Below are 19,662 nucleotides of genomic sequence, written 5' to 3' on the forward strand. Positions count from 1 at the left end.
TCAACTATGTAATTCTTTTATGATTTTTATGATTTGATTTAAGTTGTGCTGCTGTGATACCATAATTTCCCACGGGATTAATAAAGTGTATCGTATCGTATTACTGCAGGGAGATAGTAATTGTAGGACAGTCCCTGTTTTTTTTTTTTGTTTTTGTTTTTTTAATTCTCCCTAAAAAAATAAGTTGTGGGAGATTAAGATTGGCATTTCTGCTAGAGTGCCATCCCTGTGTGTGCCATCTCTCTCACATAGTGGGCCATAGAAAGCCTTTTTATTTTTCTGTTTTTTTTTTTTTTTTTGGGGGGGGGGGGGGGGAGGGTTTATAAATTCTCCCTGAAAAAAAAAAAACAGTGGGAGATTAATATTGGCCTTTGGGCTTGTGTGCCAGTCCTGAGTGTGCCATCTCTCTCTCAAATAGTGGGCCATAGCCTATTTATTTATTTTTTTAAATTTGTTTTCTAAATTCTCCCTGAAAAAATAACAAAAAACCGTGGGAGATTAATATTGGCCTTTCTGCTTGTGTGCCAGTCTTGACTCCTGGGTGTGCCATCTCTCTCTCTCAAATAGTGGGCCATAGAAAGCCTATTTTTTTTTTTTTTTTGGCTTCTAAATTCTCCCTGAAAAAAAAAAAAAAAAAGTGGGAGATTAATATTGACGTTTGTGCTTGAGTGACAGTCCTGCGTGTGTGGCATCTCTCTCATTTGGTGCCACAGAAAACAGAGTGTGTAACATTGTGCCTGATTTTCCTTGCGGTCTCACCCACCTGTAAAGGAATATCTAAATCATACTGAAGTTATAGCTCACCGTGTAAGTTGTTTGACATCAACAAATACCGTTACTTTGGTTACATTTTTAAAACCATGAGGAAGTCTGGTGGAAGAGGTCGTGGCAGTGGGCGTTCATTGTCAGCTGGTAATGATGGTAGTGGTAGTGGAGCATCAGGTGGTAGTGGGAAAAAAAATATTGCACCTAAGTGTGGAGCTGTGGAGCCAGGTTCGTCGTCTGGCTACAGAAGGCCTCGAACGCTCCCTTTTCTGGGAGTAGGAAAACCGCTTTTAAAGCCGGAGCAGCAAGAGCAAGTTTTGGCTTACCTTGCTGACTCAGCCTCTAGCTCTTTTGCCTCCTCTTTTGAAACTGGTAAATGTAAAAGCAGCGCGTCGTTAGTGGATGTTCACGGTCAGGGACAAGTCGCCTCCTTGTCCTCTTCAGCAAAAACAACAGAGAAGGCGACGCAATGGGTTACTCCATGGAGCTCTTTACACATACCGTCCCTGGCTTAGAAAGTGACAGTTAACAGGCCATGCCCATTACAAGTTGAATCTGACATGGAGTGCACTGATGCACAGCCACAGCCAGACTACTATGCTGGTCCTTTGACTCAGACCACAACATTGCCCTCGCAGTGTACTGATCCAGAATCAGACCCTGATGAGACTGTTGCCCCGTCACGAACGCTCTACCACCGACTTACACGGTGACACAGACGAAGTTGCGCACGAGCTAGAAGAGGAGGTTATAGATGACCCAGTTGTTGACCCCGATTGGCAGCCATTGGGGGAACAGGGTGCAGGCGGCAGTAGTTCTGAAGCGGAGGAGGAGGGGCCGCAGCAGGCATCAACATCGCAACAGGTTCCATCTCCCGGGCCCGTAGATGGGATAAAACGCGTGGCAAAGCCAAAACCTGTTGGAGGACAGCGTGGCCATCCGGTTAAAGCTCAGTCTGCAATGCCTGAAAAGGGATCCAAGGCTCAAAAGAGTGCAGTCTGGCATTTTTTTTAAACCACATCCAATTGATCAGCGCAAAGTCATCTGTCAAAAATGTTCAACTACATTAAGCAGAGGACAGAATCTGAAAAGTCTCAATACAAGTTGCATGCATAGACATTTAACCACCATGCATTTGCAAGCCTGGACTAACTACCAAACGTCCCTTAAGGTTGTAGCACCCTCGGCCAATGAAGCTAGTCAGCAACGCTACATCCCTTCCATCACTGTAAGGCCACCATTTTCCGCACCACCTGCAGTATCTGTGCAGGTTTCTTTGCCAGGCCAAAGCAGTCAGGGAATCACCAGTTTCTTAGTAGGAAACACTGCATCTAGGGCACCGGCGGAAACAATACCGTCTCCAACCGTCTCTCATTCTGCCATGTCCACCGGCACACCCGCTAGTTCCACGATCTCCAGCTCTCCAGTCCAGCTCACCCTACATGAGACTCTGGTTAGAAAAAGGAAGTACTTATCCTCGCATCCGCGTCCACAGGGTTTGAACGCCCACATAGCTAGACTAATCTCGTTAGAGATGATGCCCTACCGGTTAGTTGAAAGCCGAGCTTTCAAAGCCCTGATGGACTACGCTGAACCATGCTACGAGCTACCCAGTCGACACTTCTTTTCGAGAAAAGCCATCCCAGCCCTCCACCAGCATGTTAGAGCGCATCGTCCGTGCACTCAGGCAATCTGTGAGTACAAAGGTGCACCTGACAACAGATGCATGGCCAGGGACGTTACGTGTCCATCACGGCACACTGGGTGAATGTGGTGGATGCAGGGTCCACAGGGGACATCAATTTCGGGACAGTTCTGCCTAGCCCTTGGTCTAGGAAACAGTTGGCTGTAGGTGTTCGCACCCCCTCCTCCTCCTCGTCCTTCTGCAGAAGCGAGAGCTCGTCCACAGACCGCAGTCGCCCAACCACTCCATCCGCAGCTGCCACTGTTGCACACCAGTTGTCCCATTATGGGCCAGCTACTGGCAAGCGTCAGCAGGCTGTATTGGCTATGAAGTGTTTGGGTGACAACAGACACACCGTGGAAGTTCTGTCCGAGTTCTTGCAGAGAGAAACGCAGTCGTGGCTGGGCACAGTAGATCTTGAGGCAGGCAAGGTAGTGAGTGATAACGGAAGGAATTTCATGGCTGCCATCTCCCTTTCCCAACTGAAACACATTCCTTGCCTGGCTCACACCTTAAACCTGGTGGTGCAGTGCTTCCTGAAAAGTTATCCGGGGTTATCCGACCTGCTCCTCAAAGTGCGCGGACTTTGCTCACATATCCGCCGTTCGCCCGTACACTCCAGCCGTATGCAGACCTATCAGCGGTCTTTGAACCTTCCCCAGCATCGCCTAATCATAGACGTTGCAACAAGGTGGAACTCAACACTGCACATGCTTCAGAGACTGTGCGAACAGAGGCGGGCTGTTATGTATTTGTGGGAGGATACACATACACGGGCAGGCAATAGGATGGCAGACATGGAGTTGTCAGGTGTGCAGTGGTCGAAGATACAAGACATGTGTCAAGTCCTTCAGTGTTTTGAGGAATGCACATGGCTGGTTAGTGCAGACAAAGCCATAATAAGCATGAGCATCCCCCTAATGCGTCTGCTGATGCAAAGATTGACGCACATAAAGGAGCCGGCATCTGCAGCCGAGGAAGAGGAAAGCCTTGATGACAGTCAGCCATTGTCTGGTCAGGGCAGTGTACAGGACGAGGTAGCGGGCGAACAGGAGGAGGAGGAGGATGATGGGGATGAGTATTTTTTTAATGAGGAAGCTTCTCCGGGGCCACTGGAAATTGGTGGCGTGGCAAGGCCGGGTTCTGGTTTTTTGAGGGACACAAGTGACGTAGATTTGCCTGAAACTGCCCCTCAACCAAGCACAACCGCAGATTTGACAATTGGAACTTTGGCACACATGGCGGATTATGCCTTGCGTATCCTCAAAAGGGACACACGCATTACGAAAATGATGAACGATGACGATTACTGGTTGGCCTGCCTCCTTGATCCTCGCTATAAAGGCAAATTGCAAAATATTATGCCACATGAGAACTTGGAACTAATATTAGCAACCAAACAATCAACTCTTGTTGACCGTTTGCTTCAGACATTCCCAGCACACAGCGCCCGTGATCGTTCTCACACGAGCAGCAGGGGGCAGCAGAACAGAAGTGTTAGAGGTGCAGAAATCCGAAGTGGCGTTGGCCAGAGGGGTTTTCTGACCAGGTTGTGGAGTGATTTTGCTATGACCGCAGACAGGACAGGTACTGCTGCATCAATTCAAAGTGACAGGAGACCACATTTGTCCAGTATGGTTACTAACTATTTTTCATCCCTTATCGATGTTCTACCTCAACCGTCATTCCCATTTGATTACTGGGCATCCAAATTAGACACCTGGCCAGAATTGGCAGAATATGCATTGCAGGAGCTTGCTTGCCCGGCAGCTAGTGTCCTATCAGAAAGAGTATTCAGTGCTGCAGGTTCAATATTAACCGAAAAAAGGACTCGTCTGGCTACCCAAAATGTTGATGATCTAACCTTCATTAAAATGAACCACAACTGGATTTCGAATTCTTTTGCCCCACCTTGCCCGGCCGACACCTAGCTTTCCTATGAAAAGGTATTGCCTGTGGACTACTCTGAATGACTTTACCAATCTCGTAATTTGCAGCAGCTGATTGTCCAGCATACGACATGTTTACACCTCCCTAAATGGCCAAACTCCCCACACGGGGCCGTGGTATCGACACTTGGCGCCAGCACCCGTGAGAGTGCTGTTTGTCTGAAGAGGTGGGTGTGCCCGCTTTTGGTCGACGGCACTGCCACTGGGTCCCTCATAGTACAATAAAGTGTCTCTGGCGGTGGTGGTGCGCACCCAACGTCAGACACACTGTTGTAACATGAGGGGCCCTGGGCCTGTACCGCCGGCCACGAGAGTTCCCCCACCCCCAGCTCAAACATTGCTCTACCACTTGCACAATTATCTCTCACAGTTCCACCAATGTTTAGTCTATGCGCTGACATCCGTTAATTCCTGCCACTGACAATACCATTGTGTTGACATGTATGATGGTACTTAACATAGTCAGGGGCAGTATCCTATATTTACCCAAGTAAATACTTTGTGCCAGATTACTAGGTCTGAAACTACGCAGAGGAGCCCACCCCTGTACCTAATGATTGCACCCTTTTGTGTTTTCGTTTTGTTGTAATGCGAGACATTAACATCTATTTATTGTTTGGGACTACTAACTGGCAGACACTCATTACAATCGGCCTCCGCTGACAACACCAATGCTGCCTGTGTACCCCTGCAAGAGAATTCAAAGTGTCTACAGCCAAATTTTATTGTTAGGCCTTCGAAGCCTGTCTGCGGTCCCTCCTTCCACTAGGCCTCCACTGAGCTGTCTACTGCTGCCCGTGTACCCCTGGAAACAATTATAAAGTGCCTACAGCCCAATTTTATTATGTTAGGCATTCTAAGCCTGTCTGCGGTCCCTCCTTCCAATAGTTCTCCACTGACCAGACCAATGCTGGCCGTGTACCCCTGGAACCCAGGTGAAAGTGCATGGAGCCTACTTTTTTTCTTTGTTTTATATTTAGAAAGCCCAGATGAACTACGCTGTACCACGGTTCAAGCTACCCAGTCGACATTTCTTTTGCGAGAAAATCCATCCCAGCCCTCCACCGGCATGAAAAAGTCTGCATTGTCATAGCACTCAAGCAATCAAACAGTAGAAAGGTGCACCTGACAAGAGACGCATGGACCAGTAGGCATGTCCACAAAAAGTTACGTGTCCATTACGGCGCACTGGGTTAATGTGTTGGATGCATGGTCCAGAGGGGACAGCCTACAAAGTCTGTCTGCAGTCCCTAATTCAAATTGTCCACCGCTGACCACACCACTGCTGCCCGTGTACCCCTGGAACCTATTTTAAAGTGCCTACAGCCTAATTTTGTTATGTTAGGCCTACTACGCCTGTCTGCGGTCCCTCCTTCCAATACTTCTCCACTGACCGCACCACTGCTGCCCATGGACCCCTGTAACCTATTTTTAATTGCATAGAGCATCCTTTTTTTAATAGTAGGCGTACAAAGTCTGTCTGCGGTCCACTATTGAAAATGTCCTCCACTGACCAGAGCAATGCTGCCTGTGTACCCCTGTAACCTTTTTTTAAACTGCATTGAGCCACATTTTTGGTTTAAGGCCTACTACCTGTGTCTGTCTGTGCCACTCAATACAGCTGTCCTCCTTTGAAAAAAGCAGAGCGTCAATAGTCTTGTTTTCAGCCTCTAGGAATTTGAAAACTGCATTGGGGCTACTACTTCGGTAGGGCCTACTAACGGTGTCTGCCGCTCCAAGTTGTTCCCCAGGTTTCCTCGCCATTGCTTCGATCTTCTGACTCTCTTTTAGTAGTTGTTGAAAACTACACTGCATTAGGCCTACAAATTGGGTATGGGGTGTAGAGACGGTGTGTTCCACTCCAAGGTGTTCCCCAGGTTTCCTCTCCATTGCTTCGGTCTTCCGACTCTCGTTTAGTAGTTGTTGAAAACTACACTGCATTAGGCCTACAAATTGGGTATGGGGTGTAGAGACGGTGTGTTCCACTCCAAGGTGTTCCCCAGGTTTCCTCTCCATTGCTTCGGTCTTCTGACTCTCGTTTAGTAGTTGTTGAAAACTACACTGCATCAGGCCTACAAATTGGGTATGGGGTGTAGAGACGGTGTGTTCCACTCCAAGGTGTTCCCCAGGTTTCCTCTCCATTGCTTCGGTCTTCTGACTCTCGTTTAGTAGTTGTTGAAAACACTGCATTAGGCCTACTAGTTGGGTTGGGGCTTTCTATCTGTCTGCCGCTTCTTGCTGTTCTCCTCCAGTGAACAAAGCTGTGCCGCCGGTTTACTACTGTTGCCAATTTTGAACTGCATTTAGAATACTTACTGATTTGGGCCTACTCTCTGTGTCAGCCTCTCATTCCAGTTGTCCTCCACTGAACAAAGCAATGCCCACTGGTTAGTCCTGTTACCAATTTTGAACTGCATTTAGCCCACTTTATTCTTTGGGCCCATATCTGTTTCCCCCTCATCCTGCCCATTGCCCAGCCAGTGATAGATGAGTCTGCTGGTACATTGACCCATAACGCAACATTCCCAGTGCACGCTACACTGCAAGATTGTGACCCTGCTGAAAGTCAGGTCCCCCTTCCTGCATACCATACCACATTACACGGGGACAAAGAGGAAGGTGCAGATGAAGGTGCAGGTTCCTTTATCAGGTGGGGGGAGGAATACTCGTTGGCGACGTCACTGGCACAGGGCCTCTCATAGTACGCAAAAGTGTTGCTGCCGGTGGGAGGCGCCCCGCCGTGCAAACACACCGCTGTACTTTGAGGGGCCCTGTGCCAGTGCCAATGCCAACGAGTGGGCCCCCCCTGCTTGCTCAGGATCACAGCACTTGCAAAGTTGAAATACTTACCTCTCCAGATGTCCTTGGCCCACTAATTGCTTGAACCAGCCGTACCCCCCACAACTTTAGCCAAATGACCCCCAATTTCAAATGCCTTACAATTATTATAAGCTAAATTACGATTGACAAGCTTCAGTAGCAAGAATGGATGTTTTTGCCAATACAATGGTCTCTGTTCATGTTTTCCTGGCCTCTACTCACTGCCGACTATGCTCCCCCATTGACTTGCATTGGGTTTCGTGTTTCGGTCGATCCCCGACTTTTCGCGATAATCGGCCGATTCCACTCGACTCGACTTTTGAGAGTCGGGTTTCGCGAAACCCGGCTCGACTCTAAAAAGGTCAAGGTCGCTCAACTCTAGCGATCACATCAGAGGACAAAGAAATTAAATGGAAAATCGTGTTTGTTTGTTTTTTTTTTTTTTGTTTTGTTTTTTTTTGCGGCCACCGATAAACTGTTATTTACTGGCTATCACAACCCGGGGTCGGTAAAAACCGGCCCGAACCATGTTCTTTGGGGTCTCGGCTACCCCCGGCAACGGAGACCCCAGAGAAAATCCGACTCTGCGGGGCGCTATACACTTTTTTTTTTTTTTTTTAGTACCCTTAATTGCCAAAGTATTTTTTTTGTTCCATTGATTTACATTGTACTGTAAATCACTTGCAGATCTGCAGCTTTTCTGCACGGTAAAAAACACTGCGGATCCGCAGGAAATCCGCAACGTGCACATAGCCTTACCGGTAGCTGCTGCATTTTCCACCCTAGGCTTATACTCGAGTCATTAAGTTTTCCCAGTTTTTTTTTTTTTTTTTTTTTTTGTGGCAAAATTAGGGGGTCGGCTTATACTAGAGTATATACAGTATACATTGTTCCAATAAATACATTTCTTTATCTAAATAAAAAAACAACAAAAGTACACACATTTAGTATCGCCGCATCCGTAACGACCCGACCTATAAAACAGTCCCACTGGTTAACCCCTTCAGTGAACACCGTAAAAAAAGAGGCAAAAAACGATGCTTTATTATACCGCCAAACAAGAAGTGGAATAACACGCAATCAAAAAGACGGATGTAAATAACCATGGCACTGCTGAAAACTTCATCTTGTCCCGCAAAAAACGAGCCGCTATACAGCGTCATCAACGAAAAAATAAGTTATAGTCCTCAGAATAAAGCGATGCAAAAATTATTTTTTATATAAAATAAGCGCCGCTCCCCCGCCCCCCCCCCCCAAAAGAAATTCATAAATAGCTGTTTTTTGTTCATTCTACCTCACAAAAATCGGAATCAAAAGCGATCAAAAAATGTTACGTGCCCGAAAATGGTACAAATAAAAACGTTAACTCGTCCCGCAAAAAACAAGACCACACATGACTCTGTGGACCAAAATATGGAAAAATTGTAGCTCTCAAAATGTGGAGCGTCTTTTAGTGTGACAGCTGCCAATCATAAAAATCTGCTTAAAACCCGCTATAAAAGTAAATCAAACCCCCCCTTCATCACCCCCTTAGATAGGGAAAAAAATTTAAAAATGTATTTATTTCCATTTTCCGGTTAGGGTTGGGGCTAAAGTTAAGGTTTGGATTACCGTACATTTACGGTTGAGATTAGGGTTAGGGGTGTGTTTTGGGTTAGGGTTTCAGTTATAATTGGGGGGTTTCCACTGTTTAGGCACATCAGGGGCTTTCCAAACGTGACATGGCATCCGATCTCAATTCCAGCCAATTCTGCGTTGAAAAAGTAAAACAGTGCTCCTTCCCTTCCGAGCTCTCCCGTGTGCCCAAACAGGGGTTTACCCCAATATATGGGTATCAGCGTACTCAGGACAAATAGGACAACAACTTTTGGGGTTCAATTTCTCCTGTTACCCTTGGGGAAAATAAAAAACTGGCGGCTAAAAAATAATGTGTGGGAAAAAAAAAAAATAATTTCCACGGCTTTGTTCTAAACTGTAGTGAAACACTTGGGTTCAAAGTTCTCACAACACATCTAGATAAGTTCCTTGGGGGGTCTAGTTTTCAATATGGGGTCACTTGTGGGAGCGGGGGTTCTACTGTTTAGGTACATCAGGGGCTCTGCAAACGCAATGTGACGCCTGCAGACCAATCCATCTAAAGCTGGAGTCACATAACGATATCGTTAACTATATCGTTGCAACGTCACGCTTTTGGTGACGTAGCAACGATCCCGCTAACTATCTCGTTATGTGTGACAGCGATCAACGATAAGTCCCCTCCTGGGAGATCGTTGGTCGTTGGGGAATGATCAGGACCATTTTTTGGTCGCTGATCACCCGCTGTCTTCGCTGGATCGGCTTGTGTGACGCCGATCCAGCGATGTGTTCACTTGTTACCAGGGTAAATATCGGGTTACTAAGCGCAGGGCCGCGCTTAGTAACCCGATATTTACCCTGGTTACCATTGTAAAAGTTAAAAAGAAAAAACAGTACATACTCATTGTGATGTCTGTCACGTCCCCCGGCGTCCACAGGGTTAAAACTGCTTTCAGCAGGAGCGCTGCGAATGCACGCGCTGCTGCTGAGATGCACTGACTGTGTCAGCGCTGGCCGTAAAGCAGAGCACAGCGGTGACGTCACCGCTGTTAGTGCCGGCGCTGACAGTCGGTGCATCTCGGCAGCAGCGCGTGCATTCGCAGCGCTCTTGCTGAAAGCAGTTTTAACCCTGTGGACGCCGGCGGGGGACGTGACAGACATAATGTGAGTATGTAGTGTTTTTTATTTTTTTTAACTTTTACAATGGTAACCAGGGTAAATATCAGGTTACTAAGCGCGGCCCTGCACTTAGTAACCCGATGTTTACCCTGGTTACCCGGGTGCTGCAGGGGGACTTCGGCATCGTTGAAGACCGTTTCAACAATGCCAAAGTCATTCCCCTGATCGTTGGTCGCTGGAGAGAGCTGTCTGTGTGACAGCTCCCCAGCGACCAAACAACGACTTACCAACAATCACGGCCAGGTCGTATCGCTGGTCGTGATCGTTGGTAAGTCGTTTAGTGTAAAGATACCTTAAGTCTGCATTCCAAATGACGCTCCTTCCTTTCCGAGCTTTGCCATGCGTCCAAACGGTGGTTCCCCCCCCCCCCCCCCACATATGGGGTATCGGCGTCCTCGGGACAAATTGGACAACTACTTTTGGGGTCCAATTTCTCCTGTTACCCTTGGGAAAATACAAAACTGGGGGCTAAAAAATAATTTTTGTGGAAAAAAAATAATTTTTATTTTCACGGCTCTGCGTTATAAACTGTAGTGAAATACTTGGGGGTTCAAAGTGCTCACCACACATCTAGATAAGTTCCTTAGGGGGTCTATTTTCCAAAATGGTGTCATTTGTGGGGGTTTCAATGTTTAGGCACATCAGGGGCTTTCCAAACCCGACATGGCTTCCTATCTCAATTCCAGTCAATTTTGCATTGGAAAGTCAAACGACACTCCTTCCCTTCCGAGCTCTGCCATGCGCCCAAACAGTGGTTTACCCCCACATATGGGGTATCTGCGTACTCAGGACAAATTGCACAACAAGTTTTGTGGTCCAATTTCTTCTGTTACCCTTGGGGAAATAAAAAAAAAAAAAAACTTGGTGGCGAAAAGATCATTTTTGTGAAAAAATGATTTTTTTTATTTTTACAGCTCTACATTATAAACTTCAATGAAGCACTTGGTGGGTCAAAGTGCTCACCACATATCTAGATAAGTTCCTTAGGGGATCTAATTTCCAAAATGGTGTCACTTGTGGGGGGTTTCAATGTTTAGGCACATCAGGGGCTCTCAAAACGTGACATAGCGTCCTATCTCAATTCCAGGCAATTTTGCATTAAAAAGTCAAACGGCACTCCTTCCCTTCTGAGCTTTGCCATGTGCCCAAACAGTGGTTTACCCCCACATATGGGGTATCGGCATACTCAGGACAAATTGTACAACAACCTTTGTGGTCCAATTTCTCCTGTTACTTTTGGTAAAATAAAACAAATTGGAGCTAAAGTAAATTTTTTGTGAAAAAAAAGTTAAATGTTCATTTTTTTATTTTTTATTTAAACATTCCAAAAATTCCTGTGAAACACTTGAAGGGTTAATAAACTTCTTGAATGTGGTTTTGAGCACCTTGAGGGGTGCAGTTTTTAGAATGGTGTCACACTTGGTTATTTTCTATCATATAGACCCCTCAGTGACTTCAAATGTGATGTGGTCCCTAAAAAAAATGTTGTAAAAATGAGAAATTGCTGGTCAACTTTTAACCCTTATAGCTCCATAACAAAAAAAAAATTTGGTTCCATAATTGTGCTGATGTAAAGTAGACATGTGGGAAATGTTTCTTATTAAGTATTTTGTATGCAAATTGCCTCTTCAGAGAAAAAGAGGACTTAAACTCTATAGCGCCACCGGTTGGAAGTAGCGATCCTACAAGTCACAATCAACTTTTTAACGAGTCGTGCAATATGACTTAGGATAAGAGCCAAATCAGTATCTGGTATGTCACTCTCCATAAGGAGAAACGTTACCCCTTAGACCTCAGTCCAGAGCCTCTCACCTAGCCAAATCCGTTCTCATGCTTCGCACTGACGAGGGCCAACAGCCCTAAACACCGTGTCAGCGAATTGATACTGATTTGGCTTTAATCCTAAGTCATATTGCACGACTCGTTAAAGGGTTGATTGTGCCTTGTAGGATCGCTACTTCCAATAGATGGCGCTATAGAGTTTAAGTCCTCTTTTTCTCTGAAGAGGCAATTTGCATATTATATTTCCCAGAGGAGCATTGCACGGCGAATAAGCCTCCTTACCTTGACAAGCCAGAGCTGGTTTGCCACTCTCCATAAGGAGAAACGTTACCCCTAAGTATTTTGCGTGACATATCTCTGTGATTTAAGGGCATAAAAATTCAAAGTTGGAAAATTGCGAAATTTTCCAAATTTTTGCCAAATTTCCATTTTTTTTCACAAACGCAGGTAATATCAAATAAATTTTTACCACTAACATGAAGTACAATATGTCACGAGAAAACAATGTCAATATCACTGGGATCCATTGAAGCGTTCCAGAGTTATAACCTCATAAAGGGACAGGGGCAAAATTGTAAAAATTGACTGTCATTAACGTGCAAACCACCCTTGGAGCTAAAGGGGGTAATATCTAGATCACAACATCCATTTTTGAGACTGTGTGGCAGCCTATAGTTTTTGTGTACATGGGACAACCCCTTTAATAATGAGGGCTGGGACAAAGGCTGACCTGTGCTGAGCATTTAAACATGGTATTCTGTATTTCTTCTCTTCTAGGGTTCCTACCTTTTGGCTGCATCTAATGATTTTGCCAGCAGGATTTGGACGGTTGATGATTACCGCCTTCGGGTATGGCCATGATGTTTTTTTTTTTTTTTGTGGAACTTTATACCACAGTGAGTTATAAAAATGATATAAAAAATGTGATTATCTTACACCATGGAGTGACCACAGACTTGGGTCACACTGCGGTGAGCTCTACTACACCCATATTCAATAAGATCAGTCACCAGGCTGAGCATGTATTACTGGTGATATCATGGAATGGTGCCTGAACAGTTGGGGAACACATCGTCTTTTCCATTTCGGAGATACTAGCTTGTAAAATTTAGGTTATAATTTGATTAGCCCAACTAGTGATACCAAATATTTGGACCTGGAGGATGTGTACTGCTTTCCCTGCATGAAGTTGATTAATTGTAAGCAAGGCAGCAACATTCAGGGGAAAGAAGAATATGCCCTCCTCACTGTGTATCTGCGTCTACAAAGTGCTGTGAGTAGAGCATAATTCAGTGTGATTACATACACTTCATCTTGGGGCAGCCAGTGTTGGGGTAGGTGGATGCAGCAGAGCTTACCTCATTGGGAGAAGAGGGCTACAGTTGTATTTGTTATGGCACACCTCAGCTCTTCTGTACTGCCTCTCCCCCCACACTGACTGCCATGCCCTGAAAGGTGTTGGTAATTGCACTCATCTCTACTCTGCTCCTTGCACTTAGTAATCACACACCTCTCTGCAGAGAGAGAAGACGGTCTGTCATTACATATCACCCAGAAGAAAGGCCATTCTAACCTATTTTGGAGACTTGTTCTTTCATGGTTAGCCCCCCTCCTCAAAAATGCCTTCATGGCATCCCAAACTAGATTACTAAGCACAGACATCACATTAATGTCAAAGAACTTCACTACTTTAATGTTGTTGTTTCAATGAATGAACTTGAGCCAAAATGGATTACGCTTTGAGCTGAAGGAGTGTGGAACCATTAATGGATCTATCTGTACCTGAAATAATATAGCCGAGTAATATGATGAGGATCTAGGGGGAGTATCGTATACTCGTCCCAGAAAGACAGCAGGGGAGCAGCAGGTCAGAGGCAGGAGCCGGCGGCTGTAACTGTGTCCGCTGCGAAAAAGAAATTAATATTCATTCCGCTGGCAGTGAATATTAATTTCTCTCATAGCGCGCACAGTACAGCCGCAACCTACATACCTTCCCCTTTGCGCCCTCGCTGCTTCTCCTTCCGGTGCCAGTCTTCCGGCCAAGCCATCACGTGTCCCCCCGCTAATTAAGGTAATGAATATTCACCCCTCTCCACTCCCATAGGCGTGCATTACTTCAATGAGTGGGGACACGTGATCGCTCAGCTGGAAGAGCAACTGGTGCCAGAACGAGATGCAGCGAGGGTGCACAAGGAAGGTAAGTAAAATGTTTTTTTTTGTTTTTTTTTTTGTTTTGTTTTTTTAAATATAGGAGCCATGCATACAAGGACGGGGATGGGGAGCCATGCATACCAAATAGGGATGTGGAGGGGACAATGCATACCCGGCTTATACGCGAGTCAATAAGTTTTCCCAGTTTTTCATGGCAAAATTAGGCGCCTCGGCTTATACTCAGGTCGACTTTTACTGGAGTATATACGGTACTCCATGTTTATCATACAAGGAACATATAATTGCGTAATACCATATTTATTCTTGAAAGGGAATAAAATTTCCAGGAGGCACACAAGAATGCTCCTAAGGATGGGAACTTTGGGAGCTTTTCCCTCCTTATATCTGTTAGGCCTAGCTTACTAATGGGTTCCCCGGAGGCGATGACGCCTTGACTCCCTTCGGTCGGCTTACCTGTACCGGGATTGCAAATATTAAATCCCCCATTAGTACTAGAGGTATATCTGGACAATGAACAAGTTTCCTATGATTCTCTTGAGTGATATTAGAATACGTAGAAGGAACATATACCATTACAATTTTACACTCGAAATAGGCTATTGTATGCCGTCCCCCCGACAATCCTCCCCTTGTCATCTTTAAAGGAGTATATGCTTAAAGGGGATATTTTTATGTACCAAAAGGCTAATTCCTATTGAGTTATTGGAATACACCGTTGAGGCTATAACCAATCCAGGACTTGTGCAGCATAGCAAGGCTATGTTCACGCGTTGCCTTTTTTCTGCAGGCAAAACCTGCTCTTGGCAGATATACTCAGGTTGCTTGCCCTTTTAGACCAGTCTCACAGACCACAAATGTTCCAAGAGATACATTTTACCGTTAGACCCATTCTGTAACCAAAACAGTAGATGCAAATATCAGTCGGTTTTTAATTTTTACCCACTTAAGTATTACCAAAAATGATTGCTATTATACACCGTACAGCCCGTCCCTTACCTCCCACCCAAAGACTCTCTACCCTCCCAAAGTGATGTAATGCTACCCTTAAGCATAAGGGATGGGGCACAAAAAACACCTAACCATTCATTACTCTGTTTATAAAGATTAGGGACAGTGTCTCACGAGCAGAGCTCAGTCCATTACGGACAGGGAGACCTCTAGAGATAAAGCACCTCATACTATTCACTCTATATTTAGGAATCTTGTGTGGGGAAAAAGCAGCCGAGGATCAGACTTGAAATATTGCAGAGGCCCAAGGATGGAGGGGAACTGGCGCTTCCGAACCCTTGGATTAATTACTTAGCTGCTCAGGGCCAACAGATGAGGGTGTGGAGGGAAGTGTCTGGGGCTGGGCAGGTTCAATACAAAGGGTCTTGGTCCAGGTGATGGGGAGGGATCCATTGGTTCAGGGGTTGGAGGCAGGAAGATGAGTTTGATGTATCCTACTTTCGCGCTGATACATAAAGTCTGAGAGGCAATTAAAAAGATTAGGGGTCTGGAGCACTTTTTTCCCCCCGATATGGCAAAACGATACTCCACCGGAATTTGTTAAAATGGGACAATTTAAAAATTGGATGAGACTGGGAATACAGTATATGGTTCAGGTGCAGAACACGCAGGGACTGGTGCCTTTTGGAAAGTTGCAGGAGGATTATGGGCTACCGGAAGTCTACAGATTTCAATATGGGCAGTTTAGACATGTTTATGTCACGCAGAGTAGGACGATGAATATGGAGATTCACAAGGATATATTGATTGTATGCGCAGAGGGGGGAACAAAAGGGGTATTGTCGGGCATTTATAAGGATCTATTGCATACTTTTATAAATAATTATCCTATTAGAGCACAGGGGAAATGGGGGGGAGGAGTTGGGATAAAGGAAGATAAATGGGAAGTGATTATGGAATATATACCCCAATTATCACTGAGTGAACCGGGCAGACTCTCGCAGATGTATGTACTCAATAGAGCATATAGGACTCCTGAACAGCTCTATAGAGCGGGTCTGAGACCGACTTCTGAGTGTCCTCGGTGCCGGGTGGAGGGGGCTGGAATTCTCCATATGTTATGGCAGTGTCCAAATCTGAACCCATATTGGAATTAAGCACCGCTGTCCATAGGAGGAGCATATGGTTGTAGGATTGAGAGGGATCCTGTGGTGTTTATTCTGGGATATGTGGAGGAGGTCCAGGTACATAATAAATATAAGGTGACAATAGCTAGATTATTATATATTGCGCAGAAACTAATCGCCAGGTACTGGATAAATGAAGATCCTCCGACGTTGAGGGAATTTTTCAGTCTGACTCTATTGTGAATATGGAAAAAAACATTTATGTTAAGAGAAAAGGCATAAAAACATTTGAGACACTATGGACTATGGGTGGAAAGAAGATGACCCTGAACTTTTAGGTTATACCAGGCTTCATTTGCTGCTCTTGTATGTAATAGGGGGAGGGGAAGGGAGGGAATTTCTGAAACTAATGACCATTGTTGAAGTTCTCATTGCGATTTTTGTTTTATTGCTTTGTATCTTGAATTTGATTAAATAAAAATATATCTGATTTTAAAAAAAAAAAAAAGACACCTAGCAGGTTTCATTATAAATAATATATATACCGTATATACTCGAGTATAAGCCGACCCCCCTAATTTTGCCACAAAAAAACTGGGAAAACTTAATGATTCTAGTATAAGCCTAAGGTGGGAAATGCAGCAGCTACCGGTAAATGTCAAAAGTAAAAATAGATGCCAATAAAAGTAATATTAATTGAGACATCAGTAGCATAAGTGTTTCTCCTTCGCCTCATTGGGGGACACAGACCATGGGTGTATGCTGCTGCCACCAGGAGGCTGACACTAGTGATACAAAGAAAAAGTGATCTCCTCCCCTGCAGTATACACCCTCCTGCTGGCTCCCAGCTAACCAGTTCTTGCTTAGTGTCCGTAGGAGGCACACGGACGGGTCTGCTATTCAGACCCAAAGAACTCTTTTTTACCGTTTTTTACTTTTTACTACGGTCGAATGGGGCGACGGATTCTTTCATGTTTCGATCTCCTCGAACCATCAACAGGCGAGCACGGGAGTTTTACCTCTCCGTATCCTCTCCTGCGACGTGGGAAGCCACTGCCTGAGCTGATTTTAGGGGCGACGGGCCCCTTCAAGGGCACCGATCTCCCCCCTCCCTTATCAGACGAGCACTGGAGTTTCACCTTCAGTATCCTCTTCTGCAGCCAGGCCTATTGCCGGACATTCAGCCCTGTCCACCAGGTTTTACCCTCGGCTGTACAGAGGCACCTTCCAGCGTGGCGTCCGAGCAGCCCCCACTGCATCACCACTGAAAAAGCGGATGATGGAAGGAGGCAGACGGTTCCTCTCCACCCCTCTTCTGCAGGGATGGTGGATGGAGGCTCCCCAACCCTGCACCGTCCTATCTACCCGGGCACAGCTCCTACCTGCAGCATCTGCCACCCCCTCCATATTGGGGTAAGTGCTCCGTGAGATTTGGGTTTTCCGGCGGTCAGAGGAGGGCTCCATAGCGACTGGATCCCCACAGAGCTTCGCGGCACTTTTCCCCTCAGTCTGCGGGTGCGCGCCGGCCGAAGCCATAAATTTAGTCCCCGGCTTCGGCCCTGTTTAGGCCGCATCCCGGGAAGCCCCGCCCACCGCTTGCTCCCTTCTAGCGGCTCCGCCCCCCTATTCAGGCGCTTTTCGTTCCAGACGAGATCTCGGCGGCCATCTTCTTCCTCCTCCATTGCGGTCACTATTTCTTCTGGAGGGGGCTGCGGACGGCGGTTTTTCAGTGCTGAAGTCAGCGCTATTCCAGACGGGGGACTCAGAACCTGAGTAAGGTGAATCGCCCCAATATCTCCCCCCCCCGGCACGCATCCCGGCAGCATTAAGGGACTAGCTTTCCCTGTTTTTTTTATATACTTAAGGCTGCAATCTCTGGTGCTCCTGCACACTACAGAATGTATAGTACAGTGTGCAGGCTGTATAGTACAGTGTGCAGGCTTGCAAACAGAGAGCTGTGAGTTCCCAGCAATGAAGCTCTCATGACTCATTCCCTGGTGACTCATTCCCTGGTGACTCTTTCCCTGGTATTTAATACTCTGCCCGATAGTCGCTGGGCCCATAGGTGCTTCCCCAGCTTTCCATGCCTTTTTATTAAACCCAGGACCAGCATTCCCTGGTCTTAAGGGTCCCCTAGTTTTAAAAGGGTCACATCCCCAGCATTCTCTGCTCTGCCAGAAGCCGGTCTCCTTTTCCTTAGTGCTTAATCAGGCCAGTATGCCCTGGTCTTAAAGGCACAGGGCCAGTAGGCACTGGTCTTAAAGGCACATGGCAAGCATGCCCTTGTCTTAAAGGCACATGACCAGCATCCCTGGTCTTAAAGGAGCATGACCAGCATTCTTGTTCTTAAAGGCACATTACCAGCTTTGCTGGTCTTTAAGGCACTTGTTCCAACATTCCTTTCATGACCAGTATTCCTGGTCTTAAAGGCACGTGACCAGCATGCCCTGGTCTTATAGACTCATGACCAGTATCCCCTGGTCTTAAAGACACGTGTCCAGTATACCCTGGTCTTAAAGGCACATGACCAGTATGCCCTGGTCTTAAAGGCTCATGTCCAGTATGCCCTGGCTTTTAAAGGCACACGACCAGTATGCCCTGGTCTTTAAGGCACGTGACCATTATGCCCTGGACTTAAAGGCTCAGGACCAGTACGCCCTGGTCTTAAACGCAAATGACCAGCATACCCTGGTTTTAAGGGCACATGACCATTATCTCCTGGATTTCAGCATGCCCTGCTTTTAAAGGCACATGAACAGTATGTCATCTTACAAAAGGCACAAGACCAGTATTCCCTACTTAAAGGCTCATGGCCAGTAACCCCTAGCCTTAAAGGCGCATGACCAGTATTTACTGGTCTTAAGGGCACATCATCTATCCTAAGCTGGTCACCCTAACTGAGCTCTGGAGAACTCACATGCTCCCTCTCCTACAATGGGAGCCGTCGGCTAGCAGGGGCCGCAAGTATTCTAGAAAAACGTACAGGTTCTAGAAAATCTCCATCAACATTTGACGGTGATGCACTGGAAGACCTCTAAGGATACCATACCTGGTCGGAATTTTATGGGCGACGGGTCCCTTAAAGGGCTCCGATTTCCCCCCACACCTTCAACAGACGAGCACACGGAGTGTCGCCTCCATGTATCTTCTTCTGCATCCAGGTCTATCGCCACAACCTGCCCTGTCCACTCGGAAACCTCAATTCTGGGGATGTGGCGTCCACATTTGTGGCGTCCCAACAAGGAGGTTTTCCCCCCTTTGTGTCAGATGCAAGAAAGTGGACGATTCCTCTCCACTTCCCTGTTAAGAAGATGGTGGATGGAGGTTTTTTCCTTATTTTCTTCTCTGCACGACGGTGGCAGAGACCTGCTGGTTACAGTCCCGCATTCTGTCACTTGGCAGACTCGCCGGGCAGAATTTCTTGCGGTATTCCTACCAGTATCCTGGCCGGCGTATCATCAATTAAGATTCCACAGACGGTCGGATAGCAAATCTAGTTCGTTCCGTCTTGTGGTTTCGGGTTCAGCGCTCTACCCTTCCTTAGCCGCCACATGGGTTGCTTGACCAAAGGGAGAGAATGAAAGTCTCCGGGTCCCAGACCTTATCTACTTCGTTCCACAGTATAGCTGGCCAATCAAATCTTCTGAGCGGGAGACTAGAA

At 46.3% G+C, this 19,662-nt stretch overlaps 1 protein-coding gene across 5 annotated transcripts in view; it reads left to right on the forward strand.

Annotated features, from left to right (window-relative positions):
- The window catches only part of ATG16L1 (autophagy related 16 like 1), a 90,205-nt gene that overhangs the window by 57,736 nt on the left and 12,807 nt on the right, over positions 1–19,662 (forward strand). For all 5 annotated transcript variants that reach the window (XM_069727769.1, XM_069727770.1, XM_069727774.1 and 2 more), the window contains one exon: positions 12,532–12,603. In XM_069727769.1, coding sequence (XP_069583870.1) covers positions 12,532–12,603 — 72 coding nt within the window. The remainder of the gene's footprint in view (positions 1–12,531; positions 12,604–19,662) is intronic.

This window comes from Ranitomeya imitator, chromosome 5 (genome assembly GCF_032444005.1).
Source record: "Ranitomeya imitator isolate aRanImi1 chromosome 5, aRanImi1.pri, whole genome shotgun sequence".
In the NCBI taxonomy this organism is placed as follows: domain Eukaryota; kingdom Metazoa; phylum Chordata; class Amphibia; order Anura; family Dendrobatidae; genus Ranitomeya; species Ranitomeya imitator.